Source organism: Thermobia domestica, chromosome 2 (assembly GCF_964235325.1).
Source record: "Thermobia domestica chromosome 2, izTheDome1.hap1.1, whole genome shotgun sequence".
Lineage (NCBI taxonomy): Eukaryota > Metazoa > Arthropoda > Insecta > Zygentoma > Lepismatidae > Thermobia > Thermobia domestica.
The window spans coordinates 18,255,099-18,273,055 of NC_137455.1; the positions used below are offsets into that span (position 1 = coordinate 18,255,099).

The window sequence follows — 17,957 nt, forward strand, 5'->3', positions numbered from 1 at the left end:
CTTGCAGGCAGGATACTTAATAGTAACTAATGTAACGTCAGTTTGAAAACAAATCAAAATAGCAATCTGCGAACTGTGTATGAGACCTAAAATTCCTGGATGTTGTAAAGACATTTTTTAAAAAATTCTAGAGACGTGTGCGTCCGAGACAATGCTGCCAAGTTATAAATGAATAAAGTCAGGAAACGAATATTTTTAATATGAAAATTTTCAGATTTTTTGTTTTTCTTTTGTTTTCTTCACTATTCAAACTATACTTGTAACAAAGAAAATCCACTTAATTACAATTCAAATGAGGTATAGCCCGTCACTCTTGAGTTATATGCATCTTAATATATATTTACGATTCTTCCAAAAATCTGACAGGGGGAGAAAACAGTTAAATCAAGTTTACTGCCAACCAATTGTGCTCAAATTGACCAAATATGAATGATCACTTATTTTAATATTCTGAATACAATCAAAGAAGAAAAATTTACTTCTTTTCTAGCACCGTCAGGACGTTTTCTTATAAGTTTTGACGCTAAAGGTTTTATTCTTATTTGCCAGGTGTTTAGGAGGCTAAGTCCTTTTGGGTTTACGTTCCTTATGCCATTGATAACGGAATGTGTCGCAGTGACGAAGATGCAGTTCCGTTGCTTTAAAATTTAAAAAGAAAAAAGAAAAAGAAAAATGAAGATTAATAACAACAGGGAATATCTTTTCGGGTCTTGCACGAAAGCGGAAATGAACCTTTCTTCAGAACTTGAAAAAAATTAATGACGAATCCTTTCCCTCTTTTCGACTGCAACATTATTCGTTTCCTCGTTACAATTGTGAACCTAGGTTTCTTTGATCCAACATCAGTGGGCGTATGGGTGGGTGTGGGTGAGGGTCAGTATATTTCGTCCCCTGATACTGACAGCGTGGAATTACTTGTGCTTTTGTTCGCTGGGCACATAACGATAGCCTCCGTTACGTTGGGGAGGGCGTGGTGCTCGCTGATCGATGCCGACCGGGTCAGGGTGAGGCAGGGCGTGACTGGACAACCTCCTTTAACTCATGTCTTTGCCTTAAAATAAGTTACTTCAGATTTACTAGAGACAGGAGCAGTTTCTCGTTCTTCTAGTTGTCCAATGGATTTTTCTTCTCTCTTTTTCTCTCTCTCTCTCGTGAGACATGGTTCTTCTCGACGACTTTGCACACTAAAATCCTTCGTTACTCACTCTGAGTTTATGTTCTAGTCTAGCCTAAGCATCAATATATTGTCATGTCTTGTACCTGAATGTGTTATCATAGATCTGTTTTTATAACTTTCGTAACCAGAAGGTTCACCATCACAGAAACAAATACTGCTTAGTGGATTTTATCCTGTATGAAAATTATACAGGGTGTTTCAAAACAATACTGACAACGTTTGGTAGGTGATTGCTGACACCAAGATAAGACAAAACGTGCAGACCAGCCTGGGTGCAGAAATCCGTTATTTCGGAATTATGGGCTGCCGAAAACAAACAAAAAATTAACTTTAAGGGTCCATAGCTCCAATACTATGGGACTTACCGTAGTTAGGACAAGACTTTACTTAGGAACTAGTATGTGCCTTATCCAAATATCCCTGTTTCAGAATCCTGTAGTACTTCTGCAATAATTTTTGTAAAGATAGTTGGTGATACTTCAAATTATATACCCATAGGCAAACTCCCTCTATAATACTTGTTATGTGAGTACTGCATTATTCTGAAGCATGGATCTTTTGGATAGCGCACATATTAGTTCCTAAGTAAAATTTTGACCCGACTATGGTAGGTTCCATAGTTTTTCGAGCTATGGATCTTTAAAGTTCATTTTCTCATGTTTTCGGCAGCATATAACTCCGAAATGGCGGATTTCTGCACCTAGATTGGTCTATACTTTTTGTCTTATTTGTGTGTGAGGAATCACCTCCCAAACGTCGCCGGTGTTGTTTGAAACACCCTGTATAATGAAGATTATTAATAGTCACATTATTCGTATTCTTCCTAAACCCTTTTCAAGACGTTTAGCGTATCTAGTGCATGTTTCCAAGAATCGGGAAAGAAATGAAGAGTAAGATTTTTAACTTCTAGTAGCTTTTAAAAATCTAATATCATGTAAGCAGTTTACCATTTGAAATTAACCTATGTTATTTGTATATTTCTTAATTCAATTTGAGCACTTGAAATACAAAGATTGAAAGAAAACACGAAGCTATGAAACCAGTGCTTTGAGTCGGAATGTATTGACTCAAGGTTTACTTTGAATTGTTATAGATAAAAATGTATGTTCTAAAGTTACTACATTATAGTGTGTGAGTTCAACCGTTTTTGCAATACTTCTTAAAAATGAAGTACGTTGGAATCTCATTTTATGTCCTCCATAACCATATACATTGTTAACATTATGCCTTATATGTATATCTTCATACACTTAGTTTACCATGTTTATAATTATATATAGTTACCTTTAGTTCAAATGTTTATGGGTTTTTATATTCAAGATTTCTTTTTCGTTCCTGATGTCAGTATAAGGAGGCGATGAACTTCAATTATCGCCACGTATCACGTATAAGCTTTTTTTTTTTTTTTTTTTGATAGTTTGGCTAGATAAATATCATAAACATGGGAGTCTTATTGTACTGAGGTGCATTCGCATAAAGAAATCTTAGCTACGAGGATGGCTGGACGCGAATTCGTTCCAGAGGGACCTCCCGATTACAAGTACAGAGCCTCACGACTCCGCCATTCGCAGAGGTGATCTTGCTGGAATCTTGCTGGAATCGTGATCCGAAACCAGGATCTGAAAACATGATTCTGGTAAGTGGGTAGATACGAAAGTAGAGGTTCAGGGACTCTGGATCCAGATTCAGCAATTCTAAAACTAACTAACTCTATGGCCTATGAAAGCCGAAGGTTCAATGTCGCATTCACAAAAGCTCTCCACTGACTTCTGTCCTTAGCTAACTGCATCCAGTTTCTACTCTGTATTCCAATCTCTGCGAGATCCATCTTAATATTGTCCTCCCATCTGCGCCTAGGTCTTCCTAATGGTCGTTTTCCGATTGGTCTTCCAGTCAAGACTTTGAAAGCGTCTCTACTTTCTTCCATTCTAGCTACATGACCCGCCCATCTAAGCCTCCTAGACTTGACGACCCTAACAATGTTGGGTAAACCATATAAATTATGTAGTTCCTCGTTATGAAGTTTCCGCCATTCCCCATTCCCGTTCCTCTTGGGTCCGAATATTCTTCTCAGGATCCTGTTCTCAAATACTTTCAGTCTATGTTCTTCCCTCAGAGTAAGCGACCATGTTTCACAACCATACAGAACAATAGGCATGATTATCGTTTTGTATATTTTAAGTTTCAAATTCCTCGACAGAATTCGCGACGACAAGAGATTTTGAACCGAATAGTAACACGAATTCCCTGCTTTTAGTCGACATTTAATTTCTCCGTGAATATGATTTTCCTCTGTTAATATTGATTCTAGATATTTGAAAGTATCCACTTTATCAAAAGTATTATTTAATATTTTAACGTATCCATAATTTGCTGTATTCCGGTCCCGACGCACTTCCATGTATTTAGTTTTCTCTGCATTTACTTCTAAACCCATGTCCCTGCAAGCGTTTAATAAGATCTCTGCATTTCTTTCTATTGTTCTCCTATCATCTCCTATTAAATTTACATCATCAGCATATGCCATAACCTGGTGAATATCGTTCAACTGTAAGCCCTGGTTGCTATCTTTGATTTTCCTTATAGCGTATTCCAAAACAAAGTTAAATAATAATGGCGACAACGCATCTCCTTGTTTCAGGCCATTTTCGACGTGAAAGCTCGTGGACAAAAATTTTCCTACCCGGACTTTACTTTGGGATTCATTTAAACATATCTTAATTAATCTAATTAGCTTTCTCGGTATTCCAAGTTCTGCAAGAACGTTGTATAATGTTTCTCTTCTAACCGAGTCGTACGCCTTTCTAAAATCAATAAATAGTTGATGTACCGGGGTATTGTATTCCCACTTCTTTTCGAGTATTTGGCGAATGGTAAATATTTGGTCGATAGTTGATCGATTTCGTCTAAATCCGCACTGATAATCTCCAATAATTTCATCTGCGTATGGGGTCAGCCTTGCTAACAGAATATTTGAAAGGATTTTATAGGATGTTGACAGAAGAGAAATGCTTCGATAATTATTACAGTCAGTTTTGTCGCCTTTCTTGTGGATTGGAACAATGATTGATTCTTTCCACTCTTGTGGCAATTCTTCCTTGTTCCAGATAAGGAGAATGAGTTTGTGTATCTTGTTCCACAATTTTTCGCCTCCAGCTAAAATTAACTCAACCGGAATTTCATCTACACCCGTAGATTTGTGTTTCTTTAATTTCTTTATAGCGGTTTCTACTTATATTCGGTTGGGTTCTGGAATATACGTTTCTGCGGTGTGTATCTCCTTTTCTCCACGAACACTAGTTTTTGGTTGCGTGTTAAGCAAATTCAGCAAGATTCAGCAATTCTGCATACCACAATCAAGTAGTGCCCCCACCCACTACTAATAGATGCTACATTTGGTTAATCGTTCGCTGCCACTTGACGCCATATTGCGTCATTCATCCCTATTGCTGTGTGCCATTGACGCCATATGGCGTCATTCATACCTATTGCTGTGTGCTACTTGACGCCATATTGCGTCATTCATACCTATTGCTGTGTGCTACTTGACACCATATGGCGTCATTCATACCTATTGCTGTGTGCCATTGACGCCATACGGCGTCAAGAGGTAGTTCTTGTTGTCGACATTCTCTGTAAAATGGCACGCAGGTATTAGAGGTCTGCACGGGCTCGGTCCGAGCCATCAGGCCTAAGCCCGACCCGGACTGCGGGCCAGACTCGAGCCTTCAAAGTATATATCACTTCGGGCCCGGACCGGGTTTGGGCAGTAAATTTTTAAATATATAACTATAGGATCGTTCTTTCTTTAGAACTTTTAAAGCACAACTGCAAAATTAAACTTGTAATTGCTGTAAATAAAAATACAATTCTGCACTAATTATTAAGTTTTGTAATTCGGGCTTATTTCGGGCTCATTTGATTATCACACGAGCTCGGGCCGGGCTCGGGCCTAAATGCTAAAGCATATTTCGGACTCGGGTCGGGCAGGGCTAAAAATTCCGGCCCATGCAGACCTCTAGCAGGTATAGACCTTTAATGCTTTGGTGGAACACAGTGTTGGCCTGGTCATTTTCAATAGTGTGCTTAGTTTTTGCTAGATGTATCTAGTTTGTTGCGAAAGGCTAAATGTTGCAAAAGTGAAGGTGACACATTGGGTTGGGATACTGAAATCAAGGTCGCAGCGAAAGAGTTAAACTTGTAGATTTTTTTTATCTATTTTTATTTTCACTTTTAAGTTATTCAGTTGAAGAATATGTGGTACACTAGGGATGAACTTTCCGTTTTTCGCAAGAATTTCCATTTCTGTTTCCCGTGGAAAAATTTTCGTTCCCGGAATATGTATTTTCCGATTTCCGGGGAAAAAATGTGGCCATCCCTAATAGTCACCTCGTCGAGAAAAAGATACAGTGGAAATGATTTTGCCACTTTTGGTCCTCAGTGCCACAATTTTAATCCGAATTTTAAATGTTTTCATCCCTGGTGAAGTCTCTGTCGAAACTTTGTATCGCCCTTTCAGCTGTATGAAAATATTGGGTCACACTATCGTTCAAGAAACAGGTGAAATACTATAATTTATTATTTCTTTCATTCTTGTCTTGCTTTCTTTTCTGCTTTCTCTCATTCACCTTTTATATATATATATATATATATATATATATATATATATATATATATATATATATATATGAGTACTGAGCACCCTTGGTGACAATGAAAGGGGGAAATAAATACCTTGTAAATGTAAATTTGAAAAATATATATTCCAAAGGCCTAAAAATATTTATTTTCCAGAAATTTTAAAGATTGTACACTAATTATGAAAATCTGCCACTGTGTTGCCAATACGTGTTGCACATGTGTTGGCGTGCCGCGGGTACAGTCAGCAAAGGAGACTGTGCCCTGATTAAAAAAAAAGGTTGAGAACCACCGTCTTAGAAGATAACAAGTGTGAATATAAGGTTTTCGGGCACTCATCTATTAGAAACTTAATATCTCTATATGACATAAAAAATACATAACAACAACAATACCTGAAACGTATTCGACGGAGAATCCGATCTTGTGAGGCATGATTCATAAACCCTTGTGGGAAGGTCGTCTGTTTGATTCCTGGCGGAGACTCCAGGGAGACAAAGGAGCTCTAGTTGGATGCACTTTCAGTCTGGAATCCTGGAACGAAGCCAAAATCAAGGTTATGAAGCTTTCTCTCTCTCTCTCTCTCCTATAAAAGAACAAACACATTTTCTAGAAAAGCCCCTGCAGTCAATAGCTCTGTTGTTATCCCAATAAAGCTTTAGAATTTGATATTGCGTTCTGGTCTTTTTCTTTTTTCTTTTTTTTGACCCCCCCTTTACCTACCTACCCCCGTAGACCCAACAGTGAGCGAACATTGCATAACTCAGTTGACAAAGAGAAAGAGAGATGGCGGCACAAGTCGTTCGCGTTCCGTTAAATTAACCATGTAATGATCTGGGGACGAGGCTTTCAATACTGTAATTTAATGCAAAGATGGTTGGTTAACTCAGCAGATTACCATTCGTCAAGTGATATTGTGTTGGTAAACGTATTCTGTACATTGTTCTGTCCAGGCCTGTAGCTAGGGAGCTCGAAACCCCTGAAACTTTCAATTGCTTGTTTGTATGTAGTAATACAGGGGCGTACCCCACCGTGTCCGAACTCCCTCCCCCCCAAAAAAAACTTGGTAACGACATACAGTATATGTGTATGCTTTCTTAATAAAACTATACTTGTTTACCAGAGAAATGCTTGATGTGGCCCAAAGAGTTTGACCTTACATTTTCTTTGTACTTTTTCTTTTCTTATATATATATATAAACAATCTATTTCTAATATTTTTTCTGCAGTAGGTAACAATCACTTATTATTTTTTCAGATTTAAAATACACCAGTTCAATACTACATACAATAATGAGTGTTCTGTAATATGGACCACCCCTCTACACACAAACTGGAAATAAATATCTTTAAGTTTTACGTCCCATGGTTATGCCGGGACGTAGGCTAAAGGAGACGGTGATGATGAAAAATGAATGAAAGGGTGGAATGAAGAAAGTGACAGGAAACGAGAAACATCCGAGAAAACCCACACATACGGTGTTTGTCTTCTACAAAGTTCACTTGGCGCGAGCTGGCATCGAACCAAGGAACCCATGCCACACAAACTGGGTCCTCCCAAGAAAAAAAATTCTGGATACGTTCCTGTTGTAACAGTACTTTGCCTGTTTTGTGTGCAATTCAGATTACTCCCAAGTAAGCTTACAGCTATCAAATCATAAAATAGAAGATATAGCCTACGTAGTTTGAAAAGAAGTTTGTCAAGTACAAACGTACTTAATAGGCATAACTGTATATTTACACATACACATGTAAGCTTTTATACATTTAAACACAAGAAAAGATACATATTATCTTCAAAGAACTCACTTACAGAATAATAACATTTGTTTAAATTGAATAAAGGTATGACTTAAACAGAATATGTCTTATTTTGCTTTAAAAAGACAGGTAACTTATTGAAACTTCTCGTATAATTCATATATGTGCGTTTTCGGAAAAACGAGAAATTTTGAGGAATAAAATGTAATTAAAGCGAGCGTTACTGGAGTTTCTACCATTCGATTCGATTGGCACTTCTGCGTTTCTCCATCAGTCCATTTTTCTGTCTGTTTGTTCAAGGTAACTCCCGTAAAACTTGTCTGATGTTTACAAAATTTGGTAACTGCTTTCTTTCGATATGCATAAAATAGCCCTATTGTTTGTGTTTGCAATCCAACAAGTGTAAGGAGGTTAAAGGGGTTAAAATTTACTTTACGTAGCAAAGGCCCTATCCGGTTTGTCATAAGGGTCGGACTATGTCACATGATCAGGTCAAAAGTCACGTCAAGTGCTAAATCAAATCTGGAGATTCCATATCCAGCTCTGAGGTATTTCCTCTCGTAACCTTCGCGTGGGTTGCCCTGGGTAGTTCGCAGAAGATGCATAGAATATACTTTATCATTATTATTGATTTTATTCAAACAACTTGACTTTGGACAATGTTTTATTCATATTTACCTTACGTACTATACATCGTTTTTAACCTCTTCATTATGTCTTTGCAATAAGCTTTCAATTAACCATTTTCTTATTATAGTTTTTGAAATATGTGGACGACTTCATTTATTTCATTAATTTTCCATTGACTTTAATGTTCATGTTTCGTGATTTGTTTCCAATGTTCCAGCCATTTTAGCACAAGTTGCTTTTGGAATATAAAATATACATAGTTTCTTCTACATTTGAACTGAATTTCAGCCATCTCCCTCTTTTAGGTTTTGACATAAGTGGAGGAATTATTTGTTTTTCATTAGTTTTCCATTGACATTAATGCGAATGTTTCGTCTTTTTGGACTATTTTCCATCCGTTTTAGGACAATTTGCTCTCAGGATATAGAATCTCCATAGTATCGTCTATACTTAAGCTGAATTTCAGCAATCTCTCCCTTTTGGTTTTTGAGATAAGTGGAGAAATTATGTTTTTAATTCATTTTCTATTGACATTAATATTAATGTTTCATGCTTTTTGACTATGTTCCATCCATTTTAGGACAATTTGCTTTCAGAACATAGAATCTACACAGTCTGTTCTACATTTGAGCTGAAGGTGGAATATGCAGCGCTAATATAGGGTTCTGATAGTAAGAAATATGTAAACAAAATCGAAAATATTCAAAATAAATTTGTGCGCTTTTAAACATATAAAGAAACAGGGATATATCTGAAATTTGTGAAGTATGAAGCTCTTCGAAGCAAATATTCATTAGAATCACTTGAAAGCAGGAGGACTTATTTCATTTTATCTTTCTTACATAAAATAATTCATAGTGCAATAGATTCTGAATATTTATTATCAGAAATCAAACTCCACATCCTACATCACGCAACGAGACCCCATAATAGCATAGTGCAAAGGATTAATGCATTGGATGATCGCCTGTCAGAAAAATATGTTTATTGTATAATTTGATGTCACAAGAGCACCCAGAGATAGACATTTTAGTTACAGACAGAATTTCATTCTAAATAAGTAAGGTGTATATCACGTTATATATATTTTAAAATATTTTGTTATCGTATTATTGTGTATATTTTAAAGTATATTATCGTTATGGAAAACTGTAATTAGGCATTCGCCTGTTGTTTTCTGAAATGAATAAATTTCAGCCATCTCTTCCAAAGTTTACACATATCATTGCAACCGGATAAGTCCTTTGCACATACTATATTGTACAAGCAAGACAATTTTGCAATATAAATCACGTAAAAAAAATATTCGATTGTGGCAAATAGTAGTGTATACCTAGGTATTTTCTTTATGGCATTGTAAATACTCTCCTTTAGCCTGAGGTTAAAATTTGTTAAGAACGAATGGATGAATTTACCCTTCCTCTTAGTTTCAAAAATATGTTCCACGGTAATTTTAGTTTTAAAATGTTTGATTTTAGCCTAATATGTCGTACATTTTATTTGAGGCTTTCCAATTATTCCCTCTGCATGGAGTTAAAATCATTAAATAATTAAGTAATAGATCCACATCCGTTTTTTTATTATTTTTTTATTATATTTATAGAGTTCCACTATAACCTAGATGAAACTGATTTGGTTTTAATACAGTATTATGTATCATTTCTCTGACTTTTTCGTAATCACCAGTCTTTGGGATTAAAATCAGTCAAGAATGAGCGATGCCTTTAGTTTTCTAATGTGATATAAAATTCTCCCCCGTCCCACCTCTGATTATAAACTATGATTCAAAATGTCTTCCGTAAAAATAATTTTTCACAGAATACGGCGTATACTTTTTGAGACTTCACAGTCATTTCCATTAATTAGATTTAAATCGAACGGGGATGACAAGAGAGTGGACCTTCCTATTCCTTAGGTTTTAAAAAGTATATTTTATGATAACTTTTCTAAATATCATTTGATTTTAACACAATATGATATATGTGTTTATTGAGGTTTTCACATAAACTCACTTTTGCAGCTGAAGTCAATCAAATATGAGGGACTTACTTCAAGCCTCCTCCCAGAAAATTTAAATAAGAATTCTATGACAATTTTCGAAAAACAGCTTAGTCAAATATGACATAATTTGGCTGAGAATTTTCAATCGTCTGAATTTCTCCCAGTTGAAACGGGTCAATAATGAAGAAATGTGTTCTTTCCGATTTTATATAACATATTTTCCTGAATATTTATTAAACACACTCAGATTTATATAGAATATTGTGTGTGTTTTCTTAAAGATTAGAAACTTACTTTTATAGTTTCAGGTTAAAATTGGTGAAAGGAAAGATCTCTCGCTTCAACAATATGCATAACCACTAGTTTATTAACGTATTGAGTATTGTAGTCAAGGACAATATTATTTTCAATAAACAAGAGCTTATTACTCACAGTAAATAGAATAATTTTATACATATTGTAAGGATCCCCACCTTTCAGTTCAAGCACATGTTATTCATACAACGCGTGCTCATGTTTACAGGTATCAGTACAGCAGACGATAAACATACTTATCTTAAATAAACATAACAAAAAGGTAGAAGTTATGAGGAACGGAAGAAGAAGTTAAATCTATGAAACAGTAGATGGGATATGAGATTAGAAATAACACTATAGTAAAACCAAAATAGTAGCAAAACAAACTAAACAAGTTCGACGAAAAATAGGATGGAATTACACAGATTTCATGTTTCTAAATCAATCAAATCTAAATTTAAGAATAAATACGGTTTTTGCTATAGTTATGATTGTATCATAAATTACACGAAAGACAAACTGCCAGAGGCAAAAGATATCATTAAAAAGTTCCTATACATTGTTCGGCGTAAGCTCTAAACTGCGATAAACAAAGCCACGTGAAACTAAATATCGTTGATTTGCTGTTGTCCTACCGACGCTTGTACTCCTCCGCAAAATAGTTCATGTGATTGCGTTATTACTTTTACTATGAAGCTTCATATAAAACTGCTATATTATTATAAATGACAAAAATATAATATTTATTATCTAATAAAACTGCAATCGAGTGTGGCTAATGAAACAATAAAAATAAACACTAAGCATGCGCAGTAATTATGGCGCCAACTCAACTATGGACGGGTGTTCTGCTTTTAAAGTCTGAAAATGGCTGGCACGAATCCCGGTTCCGTGAGTGTTGTGGTGGAACACCAACAAGGCAAACCTTTACACACTAAGCAACAATTGTTCACGAGCGAAATTCAAATACTTTTTTTTTAATCTTTCGAGTTTCTTTTCTTTCTTTTCTGCTGCTGCTGTAAGTATCTGGACAACACTAGACAGTATTGTCAAAATGCACGTGTACAATTTGCTCCTTCCCGTGGGGAGTGGGAGTGATACATCACTAGCCAATCGTATTTGTGACAAGCGGAAGGATACAAATATTTTGTTTATCGGAGTTTAGAGCTTACGCTAAACAATGTATAGATAAGAATCGTACAAAGTTGAGGGAGTTGAGTTCCATTGTTGTGATTACCAAGCGCACGTTCGAGTCAACGTAACTTTCATTAAAGTCAACAAGGTTCAGGTTGAGTGCGTGCAAGTTCTATTGAGGTAGAGCCTGCCTTACTAAAAATAATACAAAATTTACCATTTTTCTTTTGCTTGTTTTTCACAAGTGAAAGAAGATAATGAAATGCAACTTACCACATTCATAGATAATGTTATTCTACAAGAGAAAATATGAACCTGAAGGATTTCCAGTGTTTCCATCCATTGAATTTACAGTGTTATCAGAAAAAAACAACACCCCTAAAATCTAAGTTAAGGCAGCAACTAGAGGAATGATCTCAACTGCATTTGGTTACGTATCATGTTGTTTTGGTTTCTTGTGAACTACTTTTTAAAATAACATTATTATTTAGTTTTAATAACTGTATGTTAAAATTATTTTGTTTATTACAAACTAAAGACAATTATTATTTAAAAAGTGTCTGGCAATATTGTAATTTCTATGGATGGCAACACTGAAAACCCTTCAGGTTCATATTTTCTGTTGTATAATAACATTATCTGTGATTGTGGTAAGTTTCATTTCATTATCTCCTTACACTTATGAAAAATAAGCAAAAGAAAAATGGTAAATTTTGTATTATTTTTAGTAAGGCAGGCTCTTAAGGTCGGAAAGCATGAAGTTGAGCAGGATATTCACCGAGATCAGCGATTTTGAGTTCTATCGAATTCGGCGGATATACTTTTCAATAAAGATTATACGCGTGAGATATAGTGAGTCCGTATTCTGTTGAAATTAATAAACATGAAGTCGAATGAGTGTGTGTTTCATTGGAAGGTAGAATGCAAAAGGTCTGATTAATGTTGGATTTCATTGTGAGGGCAAACGCAAGGAAAAGTAAGCGTAGTAGCGCTGAGGTCCTCGAGCGAGAGTGTTGAGTTCCATTAAGGGCATATCGAGAGGATCAATATACTACAATATTCCCACAAAATCATGTTTGGATGTTCCACAATACTTTTCCAGAGACATTCAGACTCGCAGTACAAACTATTTCATTGGAATTCAATAGGATGTGCCCATCACGGTACAGTATTTAGTTTAGTCCAAAAGTCATTCTACCATTATTCCAGAAAGGCTTCAGAAACACCCTGGACGAAATCCCGTTTCCAGGGCATAAGTGGACATTTGGGTTTCAACAGAACGTGTCCACTGGAGAAAAATGGTGCGTCCCATGGATACCCCAATATCTAGGGACTAAGATTCCCTTGACCTTCACGGGATGCTGTATGCGGGGAAGTTGAGTAAATTTCAAAGAAAATAGACAACTCCGTCCCTGATTATCTGAACGATACAATCAAGACTGGTTCTACCATATGTGCAAGACGTATATTTGTACGGAGCGGCAAGATTCAAAGGGCGGCAAAATCTGTCATAACTATATTATTTAAAATAAATATTTCTTGTTGGAAACAGAATTCATGATGATAGTTAAATTTACTAAGTTGATCTTCTACTTAAATATATACATTCGTAAATCATGTTTAGGTCGCATTAATTTAAGGTCACATGGACAGTGCTGAAACAAAAAGTCAAACAAATCCCAACATCAATTGCTTGATTGTTGTGAAATACAAGAAATCAATTTCCGAACAGTAGTAAACACCTGTTCCATTTAGTTAGTTATCACAGTTTTAAAATGGAAACTACTCTTGTCTTTGTCACAAACAAGTTCCTTATCATTGATGAAGGAAACAAGTGTAAAAAAATTAGCAGATGTAGACGGAAAATCAAGAAATAAAGATAAAAAAGCTAGTTCCACTGGAATTGCAGAATGATATATTGAGACTGAAACTCGATATTGAATTCTATATAAAAAAAGGTTACCATCTTTCCTCTGCAGGTGTGTTTACTTTATCTTTCAAAAACGTAATAGATTATTATTTAAAGAAAAAACGAACACAACAAGATTGTATTTGTAGTGTTTAGGCCTTTCTGAGTGCAAGTGCTCTTTCCCTCCACTTCGTTGTTCATGATGGGGTAACATACTTAAAATCGTAGCTTTTAAGATTTGTTCTTTCTGGAGAAAGTGTGGGTGGGAAATAATGCCATTGCCCGGGGAGGCAATAGCACTGAATACAATGTATTAAAGACAAGATTTAAAAAAAATATTTTTGCTTTTAAACTAAAATACAAAGAACGTGTGTATACCCTACTACAAAATCTATCACATTATCTAGTATTATATTATACCAATCTCAAATGCTTAGACCCTTAACTATACGTCTTTTCAATCTCATTAGCGACGTATATTACATACACATATATTTCTTGTTTATTCCCAAAAGTAAAGTAATTAACCATTTCTACATTGTTTACAGCATGAGAGGGACTATAATTGAAACATCCGGGACTGAAGATCCGTCGGAACCTCAAATTCAATAAATCAATGATAATATTAGAGGAGAACCGCAAACAGATTAACGGAGCTATCGCCTTTAAAACGTACTCCCAACATGGCGTCGTTATAAAATTCCTCTTCTTCGGAAACACAGATAAAAACGTACGAAATTGGACTTTCTTTTTTTCCCTTCTCGCGTTCCGCTGGTGCTGATTTCTTGACGATTTTCTTTGCCACCAGCGGCAGACAGACAGTCGAATGAAGAACAGGGAATGGAATGAATGAAAAAGACATTGGATAGATCAAAATGACTCAACACAAGAAGCGCCGAAAGATTAAGAGAAACAGAGAGAGAGAGAGAGAGAGAAAAGAAGAAACAACAGAACGATAGACTAGTTGCGATAGAAAGAAAAGCGGTGGAAATTGCTTTCATAGACTGGCAACATTTGTTCGTTTGATATGATTGAAGAGGTACAGAAGAGAGGAATATAAAACGAAAGCTGACGTTAAGGGATTTGTTTAGTTTTATCATGCTTACACATGCTTTGTTCTTGAGTGGTGCTATAACGATGAATATTTCACCTCTCTTTCATGTAAGCTTGGCGCTGAGAGGTTCAATTCAGAACATAAAGCTTTACATAGATTCAATATATTGAGTCTATATTGAGTCTATATCAAGACTGGATTTAAAAAAGAAAAAAGAAAATTGTATGTTCAGACTTCCTTTCATGATTCATATGATGCTTATGTTTACATATTATCATATGTTTTGTTCGCTTGTTTGGAACGTTCCTCTTCACCACAGAGACTGTAAACGAACTTACTGTTTAATATGGAATCCCAGCCCCATATTATTATTATTATTATTATTATTATTATTATTATTATTATTATTATTATTATTATTATTATTATTATTATTATTATTATTAAGTATTCTTTCTTTTGACAGGTTCTGGGACTAACTAATGAGTTTTTTTATTTTTTATTTTAGACTTGGGCCTGGAAGTGTTTCTTCCAGTCTCTCAATCTTTAGCTTTCTTTTTTAACTCCCAATATTTTCTTCTATTTCCCAAATCAACGATCAATTGTGTTCTTCTTCTTCCTATTCCTCGCTTTCCTTCCATCTTTCCTTCTATGGCGATATGAAGAAGAAATTTCTTCACAAGCTGTGTCCAATCTAATTGGTCTTTCTACGAAGAATGCTTGCTAGAAGCGTCCTCTTCTCTCCTATCCGTTTCTCAACATCCTGATTTGTTACTCTTTCTGTCCGTTTTATCTTCTCCATCTTCCTCCAACACCACAATTCGAAGTTCTCTAAATATTTCTTCTCTAACTTCCGTAATGTCCAAGTCTCTGAACCATACAGTTTAGTGCTCCATATATAGCACTTGACCGTCTTCTTTCTTAATCCAATATTACTTAGCTTGCTAGTTAAAAGTGATCTTTCCTTATTGAATGCTTCTTTGACTATGGCAATTCTTGACCTGATCTCTTTGGTACTGTAAGCGTCTCTCGTCAAAAATTTCACAGATACTTGAAGTTATCGACCTCTTTAAGTTCTCACATGTTTATTCGCTAGAAATCAAGCCTGTGTTTCCAAAGCAAAACCAAAAAGGATAATTATTTAACTCTTTGTGGACAGCTTTTAAATTATAATTTTTTCCCTAATAGATGGAGGATTTCGGTGTTTTTAAAATAAATTGGTAGAATATAATTCGTTTAAGTTGGTTTCAGTTTAAAACCATTTATGGAAACTACTTTCAAAAGGTGATAACTTGTTATACTTACAATAAGTATTCTAACATTGGAAATCTTTTTCAGGAGCATTGTTTGGGAAAGAAAATAAAAGGACGTTGTAATACAACTTATTTTTGTACAGGTATTGTTAATAAATAAGCAGAAATAATTTGTGCAATTTATCTATAAAAAAAATGAATTTATCTTTCACCGTTGCAAGAAGAGAATGTGCTTAAAATGGTGGAGCAGTAACATATATGATGGCAGCAGAGAAGATTTTGGGTAGAACTTAAGGAAAGAGTCCTCCTGCAGGAAAAGAGACATGGTGCTAGAACGAGAAAGTGCAAGAAGCAATTAACGCGACGATACAGTAGAAGTAAAGAAAAAGCGAGATACTTTTGAGACAGAAGAGGATAAATGTAGCTTCAAGGCGGCTAATAAAGCAGCAAAGAGGGCAATGGCTAGAGCAAAAGGGCACACCTGGGATGAAATATGTGACAAAACTGAAGCACCAGGAGAAGTGAAGAAGCCATACAGGTTATCAAAAACTAACGGCAAGACAACGAAGCTTATTACTAGTGCTGTCGAAATCGGTTTTTGAAAAAATCGAAAACCGGTTTTTGAAAAAAACCTGAAATTTCATAAAACCGAAATGTCGGTTTTGAAAACCGTTTTTGCGGTTTCTGTTTTGAAAACTGTTTTTGCGGTTTCGGTTTTGAAAACCGTTTTGCGGTTTCGGTTTTGAAAACCGTTTTGCGGTTTCAGTTTTGAAAACTGCATTTGTGGTTTCGGTTTTCAAAACCGCTTTTTCGGTTTCGGTTTTCAGAAAACCGGGTTTCTTAAAAACCGAAAACCGCAAATGTCACAATAATTCGACAGCACTACTTATTACCCTCATTAGGCAAAGGATTTATGTTTACCGGTGAAGAAAGGATCAAAGAGATATGAGCCATTTATTTCGCAAAGGTTTTAAATGAAGAAAATGCGAGAAATGTTTTCAGGAATAGAACTCCAAATCTTTGAGCAACACCACAAATAAACCGGGAAGAAGTAGAGAAAGCGTTAAAGAAAATGAAGACTAGAAAAATGATAGGTCCATATGGCATACCTGTCATTTCAACAACAAGGGTTCTGTCTTACGGTTAACAGAAGCGTGGTGTTATCGATTTAACATAGAGATGGTGTTGAGTGGTGTGAAAATAACACTGCGGTGGTGTCACAGAATTAGGGGAATGAACGAGGGAACGCAGAAATGAGAACAAGACACGGTATGCTTTCTACATATACTATGTGTAATTACTAACACCCCAGTTGGCATAGTGAACGTAAGTCATTGAGATAATAATACTCATAAACTGTATTGTCAGTGGTCAGCGAAACCTTTCACTTGCTAAGAACAATGGCTTAGGAAAGGTATTACGGCCAGCTCAAAATCCTGTGCATCAACTAAAGACATCTATACGTACTGTAATTTTAAGCGTGCATATATCCTTCCAATGATATCATAAATATCTAGTAACTGATATTGAGAATCTGTATTGGTTATTATTTTTTGCTATGAGCAAGCAAATCTATACGCGGTATATTTGACTTTTCTACCAAGTAACGATCAACGTATTATATTTCCTGCAATCATTCACAAAAATAGTTTTATGAGCGTATGAATTTTCTGACATTTACAGGAGTAGAAGTGCTGCCATATGTTGTTCCTGCTCGTCGCCGACTAATATTCCGTTCGTCGGAATCACTTATAAATGATTTATGACTCACTTGATTATCCCTCATAAGAGTCATGTCCGTTTAATAAGAAAGACAATGCTTTCGTAAAAGTAATTGATGTTGACAACTGTATATAAAACATCCTTACCATGTCAGGTAGTTGCTTAAATGACTACCATTTTAACATTTATTCCAAAGTTGCGAAGGCAGTGAAGGAGCACTAGGCATGAGTCATAATTTAACGCAAGTCAGGCACAAAGAACCTATTATGTTGCATTAACATTGGAGACTTTGTATATTGAGTTGTATGCGTAGCGGGCATCACTTTTGCTCATACATTTTTTTCGAAAATAGCTAAAACAATTACGTATGTTTACATTTCA

At 35.5% G+C, this 17,957-nt stretch overlaps 1 protein-coding gene across 1 annotated transcript in view; it reads right to left on the reverse strand.

Moving 5' to 3' along the window:
• The window catches only part of LOC145670990 (centrosomal protein of 104 kDa), a 279,449-nt gene that overhangs the window by 204,317 nt on the left and 57,175 nt on the right, over nt 1-17,957 (reverse strand). The window contains exon 2 of the mRNA XM_081739624.1: nt 6,211-6,349. Coding sequence (XP_081595750.1) covers nt 6,211-6,250 — 40 coding nt within the window. The 5' untranslated portion in view covers nt 6,251-6,349. The remainder of the gene's footprint in view (nt 1-6,210; nt 6,350-17,957) is intronic.